This window comes from Dermacentor variabilis, chromosome 2 (genome assembly GCF_050947875.1).
Source record: "Dermacentor variabilis isolate Ectoservices chromosome 2, ASM5094787v1, whole genome shotgun sequence".
In the NCBI taxonomy this organism is placed as follows: domain Eukaryota; kingdom Metazoa; phylum Arthropoda; class Arachnida; order Ixodida; family Ixodidae; genus Dermacentor; species Dermacentor variabilis.
This window is the reverse complement of record NC_134569.1, coordinates 201,888,072-201,912,631: the sequence shown is the minus strand read 5'-3', so window position 1 is coordinate 201,912,631 and position 24,560 is coordinate 201,888,072. Positions and strand designations below refer to the sequence as shown.

The 24,560-nt window shown below is 46.2% G+C and overlaps 1 protein-coding gene and 1 pseudogene across 2 annotated transcripts in view; one reads left to right on the top strand and one right to left on the bottom strand.

Moving 5' to 3' along the window:
- The window catches only part of LOC142573040 (glutathione synthetase-like), a 72,437-nt gene that overhangs the window by 31,475 nt on the left and 16,402 nt on the right, over nucleotides 1-24,560 (top strand). For both annotated transcript variants that reach the window (XM_075682540.1, XM_075682541.1), the window contains exon 9: nucleotides 17,939-18,130. In XM_075682540.1, coding sequence (XP_075538655.1) covers nucleotides 17,939-18,130 — 192 coding nt within the window. The remainder of the gene's footprint in view (nucleotides 1-17,938; nucleotides 18,131-24,560) is intronic.
- LOC142573355 (uncharacterized) lies at nucleotides 7,271-11,703 on the bottom strand (annotated as a pseudogene).

Below are 24,560 nucleotides of genomic sequence, written 5' to 3'. Positions count from 1 at the left end.
AACTGTCTGTCTCGCCAACGCCGGACACATCTTCCATTGTCTTTTCGTGACAAAACTGGTGGAGGTGCAGGGTACGGTTCATCCGATGCCACAAACCCCTCCTGGTAGCAGGAGTAGCAGTCCTATACTAGTGAACACACCTGTTCACCGGGCCACCAGGAGAATCCGAGGATTGCCTCCAGAGCTTGATCATCTCTCCGCAACAACATTGACGCCCCCACGGACCAGTATGGAAAGAACATCCATGTCTTTACCGACCATTAGGCAAGGTATGGCCACAATGGCAACTCAGTACCTGCTGCAGAATTTCCGAGTGCCAAAAGTGTTCCACGGGGATATTTTTGAGGATGCAGAAGATTGGTTAGCCCAGTTTGAGCGCGTTGCCGAGATAAACGAATGGAGCGACACGGCAAAGTTGAGAAGCGTCTACTTCAGCTTGGAGGACGGTGCCCGCACTTAGTATGAGAACCGAGAACGGCTCATCAAATTGTGGCTCGAGTTTCGCCGTGCCTTGCTGGAGACATATACCAATGCTGATCGCCGCGAACGACCGAACGGGTGCTCTAATCATGCATTCGTCTGCCGAATGAGAGCGTGACATCGTACGTCGAGGATATGACGCGCCTGTTCCGTTGGGTGGGCCCAATCATGTCGAAGCTGCGCCATCTAAAGTGGGGAGTTAAGGAACAGCTATTTGCTAGCCTTGTTTGAAGCCTGCCGAAGACCATGGCTGAATTCTTAGCTGAAGCCACCATGATGGAAAAGATGCTACACCAGCACTCAGCTTAGGCAATTGAACGCTACTTCACCTTCGGACCAGTGCTCAGCTCCGTATGACAGGCACGCGAACGCTGCTTCACTGATGGACACGATTGCCTTTGAAAACGTGGACGTTCTCCGAGACCTTATCCACTCTGTGGTGCGTGATGAGCTTCAACGGCTCAACTGCCCGCCTCAGCCCACGCTGGGTTCCATTTCTGCCCTTGTGAGGAAGGAAGTGCAGCAAACGATGCAAGGTCCCATTCCAAGCAGCAATGTGCCGCCTGTGGCAGCACAGTTGCAGTGGGCATCATATGCGGAAGTTTTCGGGCGAGTCCCTGTCCCCACTCCGACCCATTTCGTCCCTGCCATGTCTTACGCCGCGTCATATGTCCCGCCACTCCCATCACTGCAACCGATCCAACATATGGAGGATCGACGCCCGCTCGAAAGGAAATCTAACTTCTGGTGTACCCTGGACAGAAGGCCTCTATGCTATCACTGTGGAGAAGCCGGTCACATATACCGCGAGTGCCCATACTGCCGCCTTGGACTGCAAGGTTTTGCCGCGGATTCACCAAGGCCCAGATATAGTGAAAGGCCTAGGGCGATTGAAGAATAGCTGAACCAGCAGAGTATGCCACTGTTCCCGTGGTGGCAGTCGCACTCGCCGCCCCCCAGGTGATCTTCCCCAGCTCCTAGAATCCCTCCAACGTGTGGAGATGCGCAACTCTCACGTGTCCCCTGATATGTTGCTTTCCCGCGTAGCTCCCGTCTCCTGTAATCCGGCTTCGCCGCATGGCCTGGTGCCTGCGGCAGTTGGTGTGGTTGATGCGCATTGCGAGAGATGGTGCGAGTGTGGCTATGCTAACGCCACCTAACAGCGGAGTTATTTGGGCACGGAAAGGAGAAGGCTCTTCCTCTTTGGCTGTGGGCCAGCAAGCGGTGCGGACGTTCTGCGCGTGCACCGATCCATGCTTCTGCGAGACCGTCTCGCGTGGCCTTGTTCGAACGCGCCACTGCTCCCGTGACCGTATGCGTGAATGAGCAGGCGTTGGTGCCCAGCATGGGGCGAACATATTCGTTCGTTATCCACTCGCAGTGAGTCGGGCTTTCGCGATTTGTCTGGTGAGAACCCCACAAATGGCAGCGCAGGGACGATCGCCAAGCCCTCACCGGGAAAGCTAAGAACAGTGACCTTTGGGGGCGAGGCCGCTGATAATTGCCCTTCCGAAGACCTCCCATCGATGCGAGCACGATCTATTCAGCACGATTCAATGACGACAGCAGCCGAACTCAGCAACAAACTCTCACTAGACATACCTGTTGTGCTTGACGGCCGCCACGTTAGTGCGTTATTGGGCACGGGTGCCTACTACCCAATCTTTTGCGGAAAACTAGCGACGGAACTAAAAGTTATCACGCCTTGGTCTGGAACGCAAATTCATACTGCTGGCGGGCATATCATAACACCGTTGGGCACATGCATGGTCAGAGTACAAATTCGTGGGTGTACGTTTCCAGCCAGCTGCCTTATACTCCGCGATTGTTCTTGGGACCTCATCTTGGGCGTCGACTTTCTGCGAGAGTATGGTGCCATTATAGACCTCCGGGTGCGCACAGCGACTTTTTCGACAGAGAGAGCAGCGAACAACTGCAACAATTGCCGATGTAATGCGCTTCGGGTTTACGCCGACAGTGTAACTTTACCACCACATGCCAGTGTCCTGGTAGCAGTCGTATGTGACGATATGCGTGACGGAAAAGCTGTTGCGGAGGGCAATTCCTCTCTTATGCTGACTCATGGTGTATGTGCAGCCCGCAGTATCATTTTGCTTCGAGGTGGACATTCTGTGTTCCTCGTGATGATTTTCAGCCAGGAACGTCGGCACCTATTTCGCCGTACTATACTATCGCTTTCGCTGAGCCCATGGCAGACATTGCTGAGTGCTTTACGTCCATGACAAAGGACAACCCAGCTCAGATACTCGGCAATATCAACATCAATTCAGACCTTTCGGAGGAAAAGCAGAAAGCATTGGGCGAGTTGCTCCTTTGGTTCAAGGATTGCTTCGCATCTTCTAAAGTACGCCAGACACCCTTCATGAGACACCAAATAATCACGTATGACGATTCTCGTCCCATACAACAACTGCCTTATCGCATATCGGCGAAAGAGCGCAACGTGATTAATGCACAAGTGAAAAAATGCTTTATGATGACGTCATACAACCATCCCAAGGTCCTTGGTCATCGCCGGTGGTCCTCGTCAAAAAGAAAGACGGAACGCTCAGGTTCTGCGACGACTATAGAAAGTTGAATAACGTCACAAAAAAAAAGACGTTTATCCGCTTCCGTGGATCAATGATTCGTTAGATTGACTGCGGCGAACCAGGTATTTTTCATTCATAGATCTGAAGAGCATGTGTGGTAGTTGATTGTAACAGTGAAAAGTTGACCGTATAGGTCGGAACGGAATTTACTCACTGCCCACAGAAGTGCAAGGCACTCTCGCTCAGTAATATAATAATTGCATTCAGCAAGGGAAAGGAGGTGACTTGCGTATGCAAAAGTTCGGTCTTGGCCATGCTGATACTGGGCTAATACAGGCCAATTCCATAGCCACTAGCATCTGTGCATACAACTCTTGGAGCAGACACATCGAAGTGGGCGAGAATTGGCATGCTGGTGAGCAGCGAAATAAAGTGTGAAAAGGCAGTAACTTCAGTGGGGAGGAAAAGGTAGTCCATTTCTTAAGGTTAGCCAGGGGACAGGCAGTGTATGCTAAATTATTCACTAAGCTGTGGAAGTAGGAGCACAGGTTGGTACAGAAAAATTGATGACTGTACAAACTTTTGCGGGATCAACACATACACCTGACCAGTTGACAAGATGACCAAGAATGGTGATTTGTTCGCGGCTGAAGTGGCATTTAAAAAAATTTTTTTGTAGCCCAGCCAGAGGAAACAGTGAAAAATAGACAAAAGATGTTCGAGGTGTGTCAGAGAGGTCGGAGAGAATTCGATGACATTGTCCAGGTAACAGAACCAGATAGAATATTTAAAGCTATGCAAGAGCATGTCCATCATGCACTCAAAGGTGGCTGGAGCACTGCATTAGCCCAGCGGCAGGACACGGAACTGATAAAGCCCATCGATCGTTATAAATGCAGGCTTCTCGTGGTCCATGTAGTTGACGTCAACCTGCCAATAACCAGAGTGCAGGTCTAATGATTAAAGATATGTAGGGGTGTGTAAATATTCGAAATTTTGAATATTACTGGAACATTTAATTTGTTATGTGCATATTCACTTAACTATGTATTTGAAAAATTTTGAATATCCGAAAGGTTTTGAATATTTGGAGAGATTTGATTATTGTAAACTTACTGAATAAGCCGACGATAAATTTTTTTCGGACTGCACGCAACCCTGGCGACTTTACTTAAGTGCGGGTATGGTGGCTAGAGGGGGGTAGTGTGACGGGCGAGAGTGGAAGGGTGCACAAACTTGTGATGAAAGATGGCGGCCCCGGTAGATGGCGCTGGCTGCGCAACAGGTGCCAGTGGTGCTGGCCAGTTTCACGTAGGGCCACATGTGTTTACTTTCACCTTGTTTCCAATAATTACAGGCTGTGTTAACAGGACACGAACTAGTCATTTTGTTAGTTCGTTGAAAAGGATGTGTTTGAAATTTTAAATGGTGCTACTTAACGTAAACAAAAAGCACGACGTTTATGATAGACGCAACTGGCAAGCGGCGTTTAGTTTATAATTGAATGTTTCTCAGCATTGACCAGTTTTGACATGTTTCACCAACTTCATCTGAATTAATCCACTTACGTGGGTGCATAGTCAAACTGTCTTGAGTGTTTTTTTCTCTGTGGGCTTTGTTTGGAGGATAAACTGCTTAATATTTTCTCTTATAAGAAGCAATGGTTCGCATGTAGCGTGTTTATTTTTCGCTCTCAAGGGTTTTGTTCAGCGTTCAAATCATTTAAATTTAATTTGGTCTTTTCCTTTTCCTTGGAGAGCTTATATTTTAGAATAGAAATGGCAATGCTATAGTCAGGTCTCTGTTGCACCGAACATCTTTATTTATTATCTTAACTGTTTCTCTCCTTCATACACTATCCTTCACTTTATATGCACACCCAATACACGCAAGGGAAGTTGAAAAACACGTTTGTTCATCACACATTTCTCTTCACGTTTTTTTCATCACATTCGGGCGAGGTCAAATTACCTGCACCTCCTCAACTTCAAATGCTTCTGTTGCTCCCTTTGGGCAGTCCTGTCTTTATTTAAAGCCTTTGTCAAGAACTGCATACGTGTGAGTATGTAAAACTGCACTGTTTTTGCAGTAAGCTCTTTGCTGTGAACATCACAGCCAACTCGACCCAGTTTGATGCCTGCTAAGAACTGCATGAAATCATGGATGCTGAAGGGATGCAGTTTTTCAGCAGAAAAAAAGAAAGTAAGCGCATCCTCTAGGGTCTTTACCAGTTTGGCCAGATTTTCACAAGGATACAACAATCCGCCCTTGTCAAAGTGGTTGACTAGTTCACTGTTAGGTTTCACTCCGGCTTCTGGTTTCTTTCTGGCAAGGGTAGAAATGCACTCATTGCAGCAGCATTTTTTGTTGAACTTTCTTACAACATAGCCAGCAATGTAAAAAATAAGACGGCTATTGCTTTTCTCAATTATGTAGCTACTGTGGTCAGTGCTAAGACACTGCAGTGTAAACCTAGCCCCATCAAGATCTCCAATTTCTAACATATCTTCAATGATGTCTCGTATATCGAAAATGGTATCACTAGTGGCTGGTGACGAGGCATCAAGAAGAGCGTTTACAAGATTCGCTGGAGAGTTTCCATTCTTCAGTGGTCTAGCAAGGTTATAAAAACCCAAGCAATTCACAGTGACAAGAAACTGTCCAGGATTTGGATGGTCGTTGGTACCACAATATTGCCTGATTATTCCAAAAACATTTTCCAACTTGTCCTGGCTAAGCCAAGATGTTAACATGTTCCTAAAGCCGAGTGATGTTAAGTAGCTAAGAAGTGAAAGCGTGCTACATATAGTGACACGTAGCCCTTCCGCAGTGCTTTTACTCACAAACCCGCCACCGGCTTCTTTTGCTGCTTTTTCCCAGTAGTCTAAAAATACAAGGAATTCCTCGAGCTCAGCAACTCTCTCTGATGATGGTCTGAGCCCGTCTCGCGGGAACCTAGATGTCATTACAGATATCAGTCAACTCATTCGCTTCATGAACTCTGCTGTGGGCGTAAATATTGAACGAGAAGCCTGCTCCATGTCTGCTGTCAACAAAAACATGCCTTTCAAAACTTCGTCACTCAACAGTGTAAAGGCCAAGTTCACTTTCATTTTCTCAAATGAATTGGGCTGAATGTGTGCTTTCGTAATATGCGGCATGGCCTTCAAGGTTAGAGAACTTTTGTCTTTGTCCCATGCTCCCTCTATGTGCTCAACACACGCACGACCGTCTGGAGTGGTGAAACCAGTGCTTACAAACGAGTTGCGAACACACTTGACTAAATGTGGGAAGTCAGAGCAGAAGTGAAGGTTTCTGGATGGGTCCGCAGGATGCGTAACTTTGCAGGTAATCTTGCCTGAGGATGCTGAAATAAAGAAAAAGAAAAGAGCAAGTAAGCATATCTGCTTCATGAGCCTTAAAATTCCCTCAGCACCAAAAGTGACAGAAGCGCTTGAAACAAAACAACGAAGGTACCCTGTTTTGGGAAGCTGTTGCTGGTATTGAGCAAAAGTGCAGAAACAACAGGGCCAAAGGAAGTTATTCACCAAGAATGAGCCTTATCTATACGTATTGTTTTGCATTTCCCAAGTCCATAGGAGGCATTTTGAAATTGGCACAACAGAACAAAACTTTTAGCTTCATACTGTCAATTCCAAATGACCTCCACATGCTCCGATTCCACGTTGCTCCGTCGCAGGATACAAAGTCAACAAAGAGTCTAGCTTGTTCAGACAAAAGGGTAGCTTCTAGAAGAAGCTTCGCCAGCATTCCTGCTTTGATGTTCCCTTTCGATGAGAACACACCTAGTATCTGTGTCCAGTCACCTGCATAATATCGAGCGTAGAATAATAGTTAGGCCTCATTTCTTTTTAAAAGGCTGTTTGGCCTGAAAGGTTGCTGCACATGAAATTGAAAGCATTTCTCGCACTTCACACAAGTGCAATTTACAATACTGATTAGGCACTTTTTATCGATGTGACATCTAATGGGGTGTCGATTTTGAACTCCTTCATTAATTCAGTGAAAGGAAGAGCCTCTCCTTTGTCGAAATGATAAAAATGCTACTCACCTTGAAATGGTTGAAACATCATCACAATCCCATGGTCTGCCGGAGTCGTCCTATCTTCCTCCCGAGTAAACTTTCCTAAGTCAACAAAGCCTTCTACTGCCCCTGGAAATAAATTTTAAAATGAAAGGCTGATGTTTTCTATCAGTATAAAAATGGGCCTTATACCTTATTCATACAGTTTAGGGCTTCTCATCCGCAGAAGCACACATTCTAATATCCATTATTTCTCGTACAACATCCCAGATGTTGATTTTCCTGTAGCAGCCTTGAAGCAGGCCCTGACAGCCATTTGTTGTTTTTCAGGCAAGCTTTTAATACGGGCGCCAAGAACCTCATCGGTAATTTGTTGATTTGCCTGACGCATCACTGCTAGGTCCCGTTCTGCATTCAGCAGTTTTTTCTGAGCAGTACGCAAGCTGTGGCATGTGTTAGCATGCTTTTTCAGACGTTTAGATATTCCCCCGTTCCGTCGCTTTCGTGAAAATTGATTCTGCAACAGTTTTCTCAAGTATTTGCAATGAATGCAGGGGCCCTTACTTTCACATACGTAAGTGCACTTGATGGAAAAGTAACACCCAGCAAACAATATATATCGTCCTTGCTTCTCTGATTTCATGCCGCAGCCTCCACACAATACAAGTGCATGTGTGCTGTTGAGCACTGACTGCGCTTACTCCGGCGAAGAAACAGTGCACTGTGAGCGCAGTTGGCCCCTCAGGAATACACAGCAACACAATTATTGCGGTTGGTTGCTTTCCGACTTGAATTTCACTAACTTGGACAGCAAGATGTGGTCAACCTGCTCGCCTTCGAGCTCACAGACTCCGAAGAAAACACTGTCACGTTCACTTGGAAACGTTACCTTATTCCATGTTGCATCAGGTAGGCGTAGATTATGACACACACGCTCAAGTTCTACAGCCTGCTGTATATCTGAGGCAATGATATCTGGTATATCTGGCTCCTGGCATAGCTACGTGTGCGCTGCGGCGTCTTCTTGCTGGGTGTCCTGCCTGTTGATTGCGTTCAGCTTTTGCCGCTTTGCAACAGATCCACGCTGCTCAGATATATTTCTCTCTTTCCTTTTCATCGGAGCTTTCTTCGTGAAATACTTAGGTGCCTCAGGGAACACAGTAGGCACGGCGTCTTCTTTCAGACGCGAACGATCGGGAGGCAATTCTACAACCTCACCGTTGATTGTGTGCCAGTAGGTCCTTTCAACGAATCTTTCGTCGAAGTGCCGTTCACAAACCACGCTGTCGTTGGTAAGCTCTTTGTCAGCCCGTTTAATATTTCAGGCCCATTGCTCCCTTCGCAAGAGATCAGTTGGGGTTTTAAACACAGAAAGCTTTTGCGAGGAAGATCGATACCCACCTTTCCATCCAGGTACGAAGCATGTACTTGAGCGGCTTGACGGCATGGTTCGCTACATCCAACAGTCTCAATCTGAAGAGTCCATTCCTCGTGTGGCAACCCGACGACCGAACACTGCACACAAATTTCACAGGCAACGACAGAGGCGATAGCGAAGCGTACATGCAGCCGGCGAAGCCTAGTCAGTGGCCAGCCGTCGCAAGTGTGGCACCTTTGAATGCAGGAGCGCCCCTAGCGGTGGATAAATTTGCACCGCTTTCCGCGCGCTCCTCCTCGATGGCGTGGATAAGGCACCCGTCACACTACCCCCCTTCTAGCCACCATAATGCGGGCGCTGCACTTGCTTTCATTGCTGTATGGTGGCCACCATGGTGTATGCGAGGCCTGCACCACTCATCGACATTAACATAGGAGAATGGCAGCATCGTAGGCTTCTCTGTGTGTTGCGTCAATCGGACGTGGTCTTTTGACTGTCCTTGTGGCTAACCTAGGATATGAGGACCCAATTTTGTCCCCTTTTGCTGACGCGTACCATGGCAGAAGAGGAGGATTACGGCGAGCCGTCCGCGAAACGGAGGAACAATCTGGAGACCCCGCCCAAACAAAGAGAGAAAAGTGCCATTTGGAAATACTTTGTAAAGACAACATCATCGAGAGTGCAGTGCACCACATGCCACGCAACACTTCAAACCCCCACCGGCACGACAACTACGCTTGCCAACCATCTGAAGCAGCATCAAGCCACTGTTAAGGAGTTCGGAAGATTGCTGCTGGTGCGCCTGGGAGAGATCAGTCAACAATAAATTACTTTGCGCGCCACGCTGAACCAGTGTCAGAAAAGAAGACAAGCTCTACATAACAATGTGGCTGCCATGGTAGCACTTGATTTAAAGCCTTACAGTGTTGTTGAAGACAGCGGGCTTAAAGAACTTATGGCTGAGGCTGTTTCGAGGTATTGCCTACCATTGTGCACTACACTTTCATGGGTGCTTGTTCTGTGCTTGTATGATGACACACGGGAGAAGGTGAAGGCCGAACTCGGCAGTGCTTTTCAAGGAGGAACAGCTGTTGCCTTTACCAGCGACATGTGGCTGCCAATGAAAGCTATGTGAGCATCACTTGCCACTTTTTGACACCGATTGTTCAAATAACATGGAAGGTCCAGGGCACAGAGCAAGAAACATTTAGGAGAGGAAACTCCGCTGTTTGCGGCGACCAGAAAAAGTCACATGCCCGCGGAGCCGTTATGATGCTGGTGGCCTGGAAAGAAATTACCGCCGTTGAGAGCGCGCCGGAGCAGCCTGCCCGGGCGCTGCATTTTTTTTTTCGCTGCGGCTTCTACGACGCGCCGCATGGCACCACCACTGTATATGGCCCCGTCGGCGCATACAACAATTGTGACCTTATCTGGTCGCCCGCGCTGACAGGAGTTTCGCCTCCTAAATGTCTTACTCCGTGGTCCAGGGCAATCACCTTGGTGATGTTGCCATGCACTGGTGGTGATGTCACGGCGGAGGAATTGTGTGCAATCAATGTAATGATGGAAGCCGGATCAGGTGAGAGCGATGAAATTGGGTACACCTGAGATGGCGACAATGTGGCAAGGAATATGCCTTAGAGAAGTACTTGTAGGCAGAACATGAAATACAGCAGCCGAAGGCCAGTTTTCTTGGCCTCGACAGTCAAAATGGTGTGGGTAAAAGAGAAGCTATGCAACAGTCAGGCACAGGCAGAGGAAGTGACTACATAGTTGCCATCCAGTACACAGCAGTTGGGCACAGCAGTTATGCAGGTCAGCGTTTGCTGTGGCAGACAAATAAAGTCAGCACAATAGAGCTGGATCTGCACTGTGTCGGGAAGGTCGATAGAATTAGGCAAGTCAAGTTGCATGACACCAGCTGAGTGGTAAATTATAGCTGAGTATAGTTTTGGCTTCTTGTGCTTGCAAAACTGATGGCTATCTCGTTACTAATCGCTCAGAGGGCGACCGCTTGTTTCTCGCTCGTTTAGTGCTCACAGGGGTGCGCATAGGAAGGATGCCGCCGTGCATGCATTTCCATGGCTTTTTCTTTTTTGGAGGCTTGCGAAAACTAATTGCCTCTGGTTGGCGATAAGATGAAGATTAGCGGAAGTTTGTCACACGTTTGTTTCTTTGACGGGCACACAAACACACAGTTTTCTTGAGTGAGTGCACCTACGCAGTTTTATTACGCTATGGATGTACATATTAGTGTAAGAGCAGGAACATTTGAGTCTTGCGAAATATTCTCGTGTGCGCATTTTCAAAGCCTTGGACTATAACAGTGCATCAAATTTTTAATTCTTATAAGTTTATTTCCATTTTGTATTGTTGTTATTCATGAATGAGGAGTGCATATATACGAACACGAAATATCTTTTTCTCACTTTAGGGTCACCCTAGAAAAATTACGGTAAATTTTTTTCGAAATAATGCCCTAAGAAGAATTGGAATCTGCAATAAAAAAAATCGACCTTGGGAGGTCGCATACGGCGAAAAAAATCTACCCTCAAATGGTTAAGTTAGCTACAAAGATGTAAATGTAGAATTGTGTTGAATTTTTTTCACACTTGGGACATGCTTTGTGGCCGTTTATCTCTGCAACTCATTGTTGCAAGTCATTTCTCTGATATCTACTGTTTAGGAAGGAGCCCTTGGTCAATTTAATTTCTATAGAAATTTCTCTGCCTGTATGCTGTAAGAACAATCATGAGCCCTCAAAAAAAGTATTGCTCAAACACTCAGATGGTAGATCACATGCCTGTTCCTGCTAGAGCACATGTGAGGTCAATGCAGTTCTCATACTTAAGGGTCCTTATTTCACAAACAGATATACGAAATGAGTACTCAGGACAAGTACTTGTGTAATAGTACCAGACAAAAGAAAATACATGAAACATTATTACATATGTTTTGTTCCATTGCTTGTCAAATAGCATCAACAAACATTTCTTAGCTGCACGGGTTAGAAGTCGCGACTGTGCAACTTTATTGTAAAAAATAATCAGTACTTGAGGTCAAAATACAGTCAACATCCGATTTTCTGGACGCCCGATTAATCAGACATGCCTGATAATTCAGACTTCTTCTCATAAAGGCAATGTACAAAAACGTTTGAAATTTCGGATGCTGAAACCCTTTGTCGTCCAATTTTTTGGACCTTTTACCGCTAACTGCAGGTCCAAAGCGTCATCCATCGCCGCCATTTTGGTTATCTCGCAGCCTTGAATCCCCACTCTCGCAAGCCGATCTGCTAGCTGTAGCCAGCCAAAGCACCGTGGCCGCCGTATTATATTGAAAGCTCAAACCAGCGCTCTCGCACACCAAACCGTTGGCACCCATAGCCAGCCGTAGCTATGGCCATAATCTTTTGTGTTTATTTACATGTTTTTTTTTTTTGTTAGCTTTATGATAGGTCGTGTGATCATGTTCTGCTGCTGTGCGCTCTCTTCGGCGTTCATTTTGAAGCTTCCCACTGTTTGGTGCTGTGTGTTTCATCGAGTGGTTTTGTTGCTGACAGCAATGGCATTGACTACGCCTTCATCATATTGCCCATGGCTTTGAAGCGCGCAAGTCCCTACCATAGGCTGACAATGGAAAAAAAAAGCCGCCATCATCAAGCGAGTTGAAAGCTGCCTCTCACAAGCTGACATGGGCAAAGAGTTCGGAATTTCTAAGCAAGCAGTTTTGAATTTCATGAAAAACAAGTTTAATATCTTGGAAGTGGCCAGAAGGTCAACCAGGGATAAAAAAAGGAATGCGAATCAGGGTGTTTACCCAAAGCTTGAGGAAGCGCTCCTCGTGTGGCTAAAAACGCTCCTCGTACCAGGATCGGAAAGCGAATTCCAGTCTCAGGTTACGTCTTGAAGGAAAAGGCGGAGGCTTTTATGCTTCAAATGAACGGCGAGGACGTCAAGTTCAACGATTGGCGGCCCAGAAATTTCAAGAATTGCAATGACCTAAAGTTCAAGAAAATGTGCAGACAAAGTGATGCTGTCGATGATTCAGCTGTCACTCAGTATTAAAATGGAAAGCTACAGTCCTTGTTGCAGAAGTACGCGCCTAAGAACATTTTCAGCTGTGATGAAACTGGATTGTTCTACAAAATGCTCCCAGAGAAAACGCTTGCATTTACTGGTGACCCCTGCTATGGTGGCAAGCAAAGCAAAGAGCAGCTGACCATCCTCGTCGGCACCAACATGTCAGGCAGCGAGAGGCTTTCGATGCTTGTCATAGGGAAATCGAAGAGTCGAAGGTACTTTAAGGGGGCAACCCTACCTGTTCAGTACGAGTCCAACAAGAAAGCCTGGATAATACAGCATTTATTCGAAGCATACATTTGCAAGCTGGACAGAAGGTTCAAACAGCAGAATCAAAAAGTACTGCTGTTTGTGGACAACTGTGCTGCGCATGGCCAGATCATAGATCTAAAGGGCAAGGTTCTGACATTGTTGCAGAAGTCACAGGGAGCTTTTTTCATTTCTGGGTGCTTTTTTTTGTCACGACGATAGATTGGGTTTTTTACAAGTTGTGTTTCAGGAGGCCACATGTAATTGGTAAACGAAGGCCTCAGGAGAGGACCGAAGTTTATAATAACGCTGTGTTCAAAGGTACGTCGGATATACTGGCTTTGCTTCTGTTTCGCCAGCTCCGCGGTTCCCGCCTACCGATTTTTACGCATGTTATTGCAAAAGGACGTTTATTTAACTCAAAGGGGTCCACTAGAAGATACTTTTGAAAAGTCGTGGAGAGTGGCATACGAAAAGCCTTGTTGCACATTGTTTTATGCCAGATATCCTGGTACATGGAAACTTCGGGAAAGAAGGGGCGGTAAAGGGTGACGTGACCCACGCCCCCATCGCTTTATCCCTGCGACTGCCATTGTAGAGCCCAGTGCAAAGCACAAAAAAAGAATGATAAATCAGGCATGACATGCTTAATCCACCTTTTGCACTGCACTGTGGTGCCACCTTAGCCGACTATGCAAGAAACAAAATGTACAGTGTCGGGGCTCCACCGGACAGAGGGAGGCATGCTGCATGAAGCGAGCTGAAGTGCTTTTGTGCATTTGTCAGTTGTTGTAATTTTTGTTTTATAAGGCTGGACGCTTCCCTTCCTGGGCAAGACACCGAGGCCGACGACTCTGGCACAACTTACAATTGCAAGTCGTCAAAATATGATGATGTGGTTTCATGCAGCTACACCGACAATGCCAATCACGGTGTGATGTGCCTCTAAACAAATACATCGCACTGTAACGCAGTTGCCTCAGCACCTACACTTGTATTCCTATTATTCCTATTTAGTCGTACTCAATATGCATCCAAATGTGTTTCAGAAGTTGAAATGCACTAGCATGAGCATTCGCCAGCTTCCCACATCAAGTTCGAGCTGGGGTCGATTCTGCTTAGCGAACGTTAGCCGTAGCTTAGCAGCCGAGTTCGTGCATTTGCCACTGTTAGACCTACGCTTTTAATTGCTTTTATAGCTCAGTTTTGACAATGGTGGCCATAGCTTCCTGAAGGTGCAATACTGTGTGCAGAGTACTTATGTAACACTAGAACGGCGCATTTGTTTACTTTCGCATGTGTACGGCCACCGCTTGCTGCTCGCTTCAAGTACAGTAGAAACCGTGCACTGCTGGCACTAAATAATGACGAAATGCTCAGAATGTATATGAATACTTCTCATGCAAATATCACAAGGATTGTGTCACTTTGAGGCGAGAAGGCATGAGCATCCCAGGCACTTCGAAAGCGGACTAGGTGTTCGTGTATGGCACCTAGTTGCTGTTTTGGGCAGGGTGGCTGCTGCTGATTTTGACAGGTGGTCGTCACCTTTCGTGTTCTTCATCAGCCACGTGGTTTGTGTATTCGATAGTGCACTGCTGGAGTAAACTGTGCGCACATAAGCACTCATTTTGAGAGCTCCTATAGCTATAAAGTGAGAATGCCGATGCCTGCCATACTCGCATGGCAATGAGCGATGTTGTTGTTTATGCTGCAGCATTGAAAGAGCCATCACGTGTTGCCATTTTGGCTTAAGAGGCACTGTGCTTCTCGGTAACTAATAAATTTGTCAACATAGCAATACACAAAGATCTCCCACTCTACGTAGTTGAACTTTGTTCATGGAAGCACTGGCAAGTGCAATCAATGGCCTTCAGTTAAGAATGGTAATATACCGCAGCACTGCGCCGTGTTTCGGCTTCCCACTTTTTGTGTGTGCATCGTACTATGCTAAGAGTGGTTCACTTCAAATCAGTATGGCCAAGACTGAACTATAAAGGCAGTTTCCTTCGTTATACTTGCTTATCCTATATTTCAGGTTTGTTGGTAATGGATGAACCTGTAGGCTGTGTTAGGCCTAATGAAGCTGTGCTGAAAGTGATCGACAATGCCTCAAACTCAAATGTGGACAGCTGGCAAGGGCTGGAAATCATGCTTCTTAGGAAGTATGTTTGCACTTGATTTGAGTGTCAATTAATACATACACAAGTGCAATTGCTGCGACATTCACATTGTCGGTACAATCTTTTCACTAGGCGGCCAATCACATGGCTATTGGCACACTAGTTTTATTGGCAGCGGCGGCATGAAAGCCTGTCGCACTATGACGACTAACTTCATTGGTCGCATTGTTGGTCGCGTATTCGTCGTACTAGTATGACAATGTAGGTCTCCCACTGACACAGTCTGTCAACTAGTCGGCCAAATGTCGGCATCGGTGTCAGGTCGCCTTCTCATCAACATCGGCGTTGTGTCAGCCTATATTGTGGCGTACCGTACGTTAACCGAATGTCATTGTAAACAGCTGAAATTTCTACCAAGAGACAGCGAAAATACTGTGGCGCCAGCACTGCACCAACAATATACAAGTTTGTGCCCTCGTCGACTACGCTGCAGGTTGCCTGCACTGTTGCATACGCACACATCGTCTGCTGCACGAGCCACTGGTGATGCACCAAGCGTTTCCGGTGCTCGCCTCTAGGGTACAGCGCATATGCACTCGGAGCATGCAAAAGTCGGATTGTAATGTACTGTGCTGCTGCATTTCGTTTGGATGCTAGTTCTGGCTTTGCGTCGCATACTTGTGGTTCATTGTGTAAGGTATGTCCGAGTTAACCAGGTCACAGTGAGACATCTGTGATGAGTGTTTGATGCCATGGATTATTGCGCAGGTTTGCTGGGTGCAGATGGTAAGTCAAAGGTACCCAATTTTCTGAAGTATTGTGGATCAAATTGCTGAAAATTTTATGCCATTCTCCATTTGACAAGTTCACTGTGCTGCTTGCAAGCAGGACTGCCAATTTCTGGTTACTTGAAATATAGACCACCATCTGCACAAGTTTCTTCTGTTGTTCCCCACCTGCCGTGGTGGCTTACCGGCTATGGTGTTGTGCTACTAAGCACGAGGTTGCAAGATCTAATCCCGGCCGCCGCCGCCACATTTCAATAGGGGCGAAATGCAAAAAGGCTCATGTCCCATTCATTGGGGGTACATTAAACCTCACCACGGGGTCAAAATTAATCCGGAGCCCTCCACTGCGGCGTTCCTCAATCAAATTGTGGTTTTTGCATGTAAGAACCCCAGCATGCATTCATTTATTCTGGTGTCCTTTCTTTTCTAAATTGGAAATTATATTTAAAGCTGCTACCTTAGCTTACCAATATCGTCAGTTTTGTGCACATGCGAAGTATGACCCTCATGTGATACCATAACTCACGGGCACACACATGGAGCTGGTAATATAACAAATAGATAAGTTTACTTGTCAACACTTAAGCATATTGTATTGGCAGGCTCCATTTTAATTAACAAACTGTGGGTCATACAAATCTTTTATACAAGCTCACTGTTCTCACTAATCCCATTCATTTTTACGCAAACTCCCACTATTCCTCCGTTGTCGAGCGTGCCAGCTTTTGCATCCTATGTACTGTGTTGCGGGATGTATCATTGCTTGCCATGGCAGAATTTGGCCGTGTTTACCATAAAAAAGGTGCGTATTTAAAGAAACCAGAAAAGCAAGACAAAAGCTCTGATTGCTTAGACGCAGAAGGGCTTCACACATGCTTCTATGCAGAGGGCAGTAGACCTACCTGAATTGGTGCGATAAAATAAACAGATGTTAAAACTCATGTTACACATGATTGATTTAAGGAGCTAGTATTACGAGAATTGGCTTGCTTTATTATGTGTCAGCGACAACAAGAATGAAGATCAATGAGTGTCCTGTATAATGAATTAAAAGCAAACTTATTGACACTTTGCCATGCCCATTGTACCATTAGTTTGTGCATTTCATAGTTGTTTTTCACATTTCATAATGGACAGGATCAGGAACTGACACATTTTCTGATAGATGCCGGACTTGGTGAATGCAACTTTGTTTTTGATAGTGATTCACCTTTATTGCAATAGTCATGACATGGACACTCGAGGCACCGAGATGTCCCACAACGACGGCACATGTGTGGACCATACACATGGGGTTGATAATTTGCTATTGTTGTTAGGGTAAAGTATGAGAAGTAACTCTATCAGTGTTACTGACGTACTGGTATGTTACCATGTGCGCAACAAAGACAAAGCTAGATAGGAGATAGGAAACGAAGGTAGGAAGGTGAGGCCATACCAAGGGTACATTTGCCATTATCCATGTCATTTCTTCCCTCTTGCATAACCAAAAATAAACCATTGTGTTTGTTTTTTTAGTACCCGAGAAAAAACCTGACACTGGGGGTGTGACACTTCCAGAAAAATATAACATTGAATAAGTTAAAGCAAGAAGCTTGCTGCCTTTTTTAGTAAGTATGTCAGAAGTTTTATAAAACCGTGAGCAACATGCAGTCTGTTTGGCTACAAAAACAAAGCCATACGGACACACCGTCACGCTCTGATCAATCCGTTTGACAGTAGAGCAAGGGCAACATTCTGCCTTCCACTGCTGGCATGGCCGTTGTGCACAAACACGCTCTAGCGTTCCTTCTAAGCAGCAGTGGGAAAATGCTTGTCCATGTGAAACAGACAGTAAGTGTCCAAACTAAATCTCTCCAATACTTTCATTGGGCACTGACAAGGCCAACAGTTTTGCATAGGTCTCATTTCATCCACCAACAAGGCACGACACCTGCAATGCGCGACACCAGCATTATAGGTGCCTGGTAGCTACTAGGGCAATGTTTCTGCTATGCATCAGCAGTTGTCTTGCGCACTGCATTACCATGTCACCCTCGCGTATTATTAGAACACTGTCAGAGGGGCTCGCGTGCAACACGGTATACCGCTGTCAGTGCTTCACATTTCAAACTGTACTGCCAGTATTTTGTAGTGATTATGCTGCTGAATCAGATCGTTTTTTGTCAAACTGTCAGCTGCTTGAAAAGAACCCTGCTCCTGAAGGCTTACTTCTTGGGGCCATTTTCTCTGTGTCTGCAGAGCTGGGAGACACGCCTTAGGTTGGAGCTATCTCGTGCCATCAAGTGTCCCTCGGTGCAGTACCACTTGGCGGGCACGAAGAAGGTTCAGCAGATGCTGGCGCAGCCGGGCGTCCTCGAGCGCTTCTTCACCAACAAGGTGACCGCCGACCGCATGAGCGCCACCTTCACAGGGCTATACTCCCTTGACCTGGTGAGTACCTCCCATTCTGATTAGCCTCCTGTGTCACCGTTAAGGCGCATTCACACTGGCGATTAACGGCGGTTGTGACTGGCGACCAAGGAACAACTCACCGCAGCCAGTGCTATGCTCCAGCTGCTCACTCTGCCGTTACCATGTAAAATAAGTGTCAGCATGCTTAGACGTCCTGCTTCTGTGCTGCTTGCATGACTGAAAAATTGAGCAGCAAGCGACTGACCCAAAAGAGCCATTTTTCAACCAGAATGAGCATTTGCAACTACATATTTGTGACCGGTCGCTGTGCAACCAACTTTGTGTAACATCTGCCAGTCGCAGGTGGCAATGAGCCCTTACTGTGATGACAATTAAGAGCTTGAAACTGGGTTTGCCCTATCTATCTGTTCAATGTTGCCAGGGTTTGTGTAGTTGTCATGCTACTGTCATCATCATGCCACTTCGTCAACCTTACCAAAAATTCTGCATGTCCAACATACATGTTGGAATCTACGTGAACTGAAGCTTCCATGAAGGGGTAACTAAGTACTGTAAAACTAAATTCGATGCATACGATTATCTTTGTTTCAACCCTGTGCATTGTTAATATTGTGCAAAGCTTGTGTTAAAACACTGAACCATTCACAAACTGTGCCGAAATAAAATGCAAACAGCAGTTCAGGCGGATGCACACTATGAGATGTCGCCACACCGACGTCACGAGTTCGAAGGCAATGTTTGATGCTTGGCAAGGGAAAAATGGTTGGTAGAGGTGTGAGTAGAGAACAGTTCAAAATATGTGGAAATTCATTTAAGCTTCCATATCCTTCATATCATAGTGGCACATAAACATTGTGGGAAACTGGCCAATACTATTGGACACATACCCAGTAGCCTAAGAATGATGAAGCCAAAGTATAAGAATTATAAGAAATTCAATGAAGCAGTTGTAAATCATGTGCTATTCCATCATCTGCATTTTGAGCTCACCTTATACTTCCTGGTACTCTCTGGCACTACATTGATGGTCAACATGCAGTGCTAATGTACGCTGGTATGTTGGAGCTTGCATTTGGCTTGCATATAACAATATCAGTATGCATACCCATAAAAATATCCTTCAAGGTATTGAAGACTGATGGACGAATGCAACACTGTATTCGGCTAAGCAAAGAAACCTTTGCGTTAAAAAACAAACTTAACAAAACTTTTCACTGCTGCCACTGGGAATCGAACAGCTGCCACTACAGCCTAGTACTGCTGGTCACCTTTGTATTTCTGCCTACTGACCTCGTCTCACTCCAGCGTGTAGACTCGTACTGCCACACACTCATTGTGTTAAATTTGGCACTTCAGCTGCCTGCGAAGCCTCTCTCAAGTGGCGCTCCCCTGAAAAAGCAAATTGGTTGCTTGTACCTGTCGTAAACCAAGGGCAGTCCAACGGTGAAGCTCGAATCATGCTCCTTCCGCAGCTGAGGCAGGTGCCCTGCTCACTGGGCCACAACAGCAACACTGCTTTAGTCTGGCCTCCAAACAGCCACTTACAGTGGCTCGAGTTTTATATTTCAAGGTGGGGCCTTATTCCTACATATCAAAGCAACGCTTTCCTTGCTTTCTTCATCCCATTTTGCGGGTGCTGGCTGTCTTGAGGAGCACTGTCACCAGTCGATAATACGGGCTTGACAGGAACTGCTAGAAGGTCAGAATAATCGACAGTTTGAAATGACAGTTTGCCAGCAACAGCAAATGAGTGACTTTATTTGCTCAAGTGGCCAAAAAAACACATTGCTGCACAGATATGCTTGCCTGCTACCTGGTCAGTCCTTATTTCAACCATTGTGACCGTGTCGCTTTGCTGCAGATAGACTAAACTACAGCCTATGTATGCACTGAATTGTTATCGCCCTGGTAACGTAACAGAAGTCAACTGCGTCGCTAGAACAGCCAGATAATCACGGGTTTCTTAGTGTGCATGTTTCTCAGTACGTTCATGTCAGTGGACAATGAGCACCAAGAAGCATGGTAAATGTTGTGTGCCGCAACAATAAATGTAGCAGCATTAATATGGAGCGAAGAATAGCTCGGAATGCAAATGCACACTTGCCTGTGAGTGAAAAATGGGACCGCATTGATGCACCGGGATGAAACGGGGACATAGTCTGGTTTCAGTCACCTGTGTCTGCAGCATTAAAGCTTTAAACTATTGAGCAAGTTGTGTCACAAGGAAAACATGTCAAATTTCTTCATGTGCTCTGCTTGCAAATTTTTCTTAAAGAAAGGGCAATGCTCCTCACAAATACCAACAAAAGCTTCACTTAAACTGATTTCTGCGGTGAGTTGGATTCGCGTAATTCTTTTACTATTTTTATCGTAATCTAAGAGCCTCAGTTGTCTTTTGCTTGCGCCACCTTCAAACTTAAAAACAAGTTAGAAGCAAAAAATTACGAAAAGACCAGACTGATGCAAATACTGCAAGCACGGGACAGCAAGCGTATTTGTTTGTTGAATTTGCTTCAGTCTGATGTTTGCATAGTTCTTGCGCATGAATATAAGAATGTTCAGCCAACTAACCTATTGTAATATTTATTAAATTTTAAAAGCTTTTCGCGACAATGCAACTGCACTGCCGGCCAATTAGGTTTTCTCAAGCCCTACGACTGCACCGTCATTTGTTCTTTATTGCGTGACCTTTTCGTCAGTGTCGCCATGTATGTTGGCTCCTGCTTGTCGTGCCAACACCACAGATGCTCAGCATCCCTTCCTGCTGGTCTGCTCCAGCATTTCCTATGCCCATCCACTGCCTTCAAACTTATGGGCATGGACTTATACAGTCCCATTCTGCTCGCACTTACCGGCGAGTCCAGTGAGCTCGCTAGTGTCCACTGGAAATATCCACTAGATGTTCTTTGGACCTGCGTATACCTAAGTGAGCGTCTGCTAGAGGTCACTTAGGTCCACTGGATTGTTACCTCTGTGGGCCACCTCAAATGTTACGCTGATACCATGTCTAGTGGCTATGATGCTGCCTGTGAGGTCACAGAGTCCTGCACACCACCTCTCTGGGCCATGACACTCCTCATGCCCTCCTTTGTGATTGTGACAGGACATTACTTTCCTGTGTTCTTGTTGAAGTCTATACCCTGTGAACGACACAACATTGGTGAACCACCCACAAACACATGGTCTTAACATTACTTTCGTCAAGCTTTGTCCAATATGATCTCTATTTATATACAACTCGAAAACACCAACTGGGATATGATTTTGCCTTCTTTTCACATATGGACACACCCTGTTAACTCTGTCTTGGAAACCTGTATCAGCTTCAATTGCACCATCTTCCTTTTGGAACCTGCCACTTCAACCGCACACCATCCAGAAGAGTTAGCATCCCACGTCATCTGCTGTTGTCAAATCCGCACTCCAACATGGTTGCCATTCGGGAAGACAGGAAAGTTTGCTGAGATGTAACACACTGCATTGCTTTGTTTCACCCAGGCAGTGAAGTCCTAAAATGAAGTTTTAGGATAAATAATTACTTCATAGCTAACTTGGTCCGTACACCATTCCACAGAGAACTTTTCTCCTGCACCATCACATCACCCTTGTCACCACGGTTACCAACCACTGTCGCCGCAGCTCAACAATTGTCTCGGTTTCTCACCTGTAGCTATACATTCACCGTACCAACCCTCGCTAAACTGTGGGCGCTTCCATGTAGGGCGAAGGTTGGCGTGAGAGATATCTGTCTACTTCATTGTTATGATCTCTGTGTACAGTAGAACCTCGTTCATACATTCTGAAAAAAAAAGTGTGCAAAAAATACATACTAAGTGGGAAAAAATTGGAGGACGCTTAAGCTTCGCCTTCAAGAGTGGAACGCGACAGCGTTCCCGTCGACCCGCCAAGGAGTGTAAGACAATGGGCTACGGCGCAGCGACTACGCGCCCCACATCGGACGCGATGAGTGTCGATCAACGCAGCGTTCGGCGCGACAACGAAATGTGCGCCTGAGCAAGCGACGCACGCCTGAGCCTTAGAAACAGCTCGTATCTAAGGCAACACCGCGTTCACTAGAGGCGCTTTTGTACCGCTTTGAAGCATCGAACTCGTGGCTCAGTGGTAACGTCTCCGTCTCGCACTCCGGAGACCCTGGTTCGATTCCCACTCAGCCCATCTTGGAAGTTGCTTTTTATTTATGAAGTGCCTGCCGTGATTTATCGCTCACGGCCAACGCCGCGGACGCCGACACCGACGACACCGGCTTTTCTGCGACACGAGCTCCTTAACGCTAACGCGTTAAAATCACGATCTGAAAACACTAAAAATTTGGCAGACTCAGCTGTTGTTGACATCTACGTAGTACAAAGCGTTGTGTGAATCATTGCAGCACGAGGCACCAACTCGAGTCGAGCTGGTGGTGCGTGCGCAGCATTGTTGTTTTTTCGGCTTCAGCAAGCTTATGTTTGCGCCCCTCAAATTTGACCTGGGTCAGCAGCTTCTTTGAATGGGACATTTTGACGGGAAGTTTTGACGTGCTCACATGGCGCAGATTATTGTGGCACAAGACATGAAAGCACATTGAGCTGGTGGGGCTCTAGCGACCAGAGGGGCTCATTGTCATTTTCCTATTGCGTAGTTGGTGACAATAAACCAACACGAAATCTAGCTGGTGGTCGACGCTGGAATATTATGCCTACGATGCCGTCAGAGCGAAACATGACGCGCACTTTGTGCCATCTACAGCAGGGAATGGTGGCGCATTTGAGTTATCACCTATTAAAAGCGTGCACTGCGCTTCGAACGGCACTATGCCCCATGCACTGTGTGTGTCCCGTCTTGTAATTGTGCTTACTCATATTCAGTTTTTAAACATGAACCACCTAGCCAAGTAAAAAAAAATTCTTTAACTGTGAAACAGATGCTTATTGCAGTAGGGTTGACGGCAATAGCTGTGAATGCAGCATACGACAGCCCGGGAGGGGTTTTGCTGTTACCGGAATAGGAAAGGGAGTGCGCACCGACATTTTCACGTAAGACGGGTGGGCAAATATTGCAGGGAAGCTGCTGTGGCAGAAGCTACTGTTCTTGATTGCACGCTTTGCACCCAGGTTACATGGAATCTAGCAGCCGGCACATATATTATATGATTGCAGTTTGGCAATGTACTGAATGTAAAAACTCATAAAGAATATGTGTTTTTCGGGAATGTAAGAACTGGCAAAAAAGCAGCGTAAGGGTATTGGATCGTTGGATTGAAGCATTCCTAGGATACTTCATGCACTTTCTGGGGGCTACCTATGCTTGCATCTTTGTTTCTATCTATGTATCTTTGTCTGCTTGTATCTAACCGTTTTCCAACCCACCTGGGTCACTGAATAGTCAGTGGCGGATGGGTAGTGTATCACGATGCTGTGCCTAGCTAACAGGGTCCAAAAACGAACCATCGGACCAACTTCGCTCACTGAGTGTGTGGCAGCGTGTACATTTGTGCCGCTCTTGAACAAACGTCTTTCACGCCGACATTGGTCACTGTAGACATGGGCCTGGATAGGTACCGCTGTTGGAAGACACTCTTTGACGGTGACTTTGAGTACTGGGTTATGTGCCACTCGGTCTGTGTTGGTCTTCAATGAACCTCTTGGATGCCAACTTGGGCAACTAGATACGGGCCCCTAGGAATGTGCCACTCTAAAATGATAAAAACGATCCCTTACATTTCTCCGATGCCGTGCAGAATCGAAGCCATGTAACAAAGGTTCCTCAAGGACAGCAACTCGACACGTTAGCAGGTTGCACCACAAATGCACTGGGCATGTGCCATTCTTCAAGAACGTCTCGCCAACTTGGGTCACTGAGTATGAGCCAGTCAGTGTGTGGCAAGCGTGGGAAGGATTCTCAGCGTTCACAGAAACCGGTGCACCGCACCTCTCGTCTCGGAGGCAATGCATGGAATTCTCGGCCATACCACCAGATGGCACAGCATGTGCAGAAAGAAGCACAAGAGAGGAGCGCTGTTTACCACATCACTCCTTTCTCAGTGTTCACACACAACAGCGTGCCATGCATTTGGAAGTCACGTGCAATCTTTGCAGTGGCAGTGCTAGATGGCGCCAAGTGTTCTTAGGGAAGCACAAATGGGAAGTCCCAGTGCGATACATTCCTCATACATAACACCTTTCAATGGTTTAAATACATTGTGGCATTATATTTATTCAATGATAACACATTACTGTCGAACACATTACTGTCGACAGACATCAATTTTCTTTGATCTCGATCCCAATCATTGGCACCAAGAAATCACACATAATGGTATAGTACCAACGAGGTTCTACTGTACTCATCATTATCACTTATTGCCTTTTAGATTGGGTCTGTGTCATGTAGGGGCTCTAAATTAAAAACGTTGAGTCAACCACTCGTCTGACATTTGCTTTATTCCTAT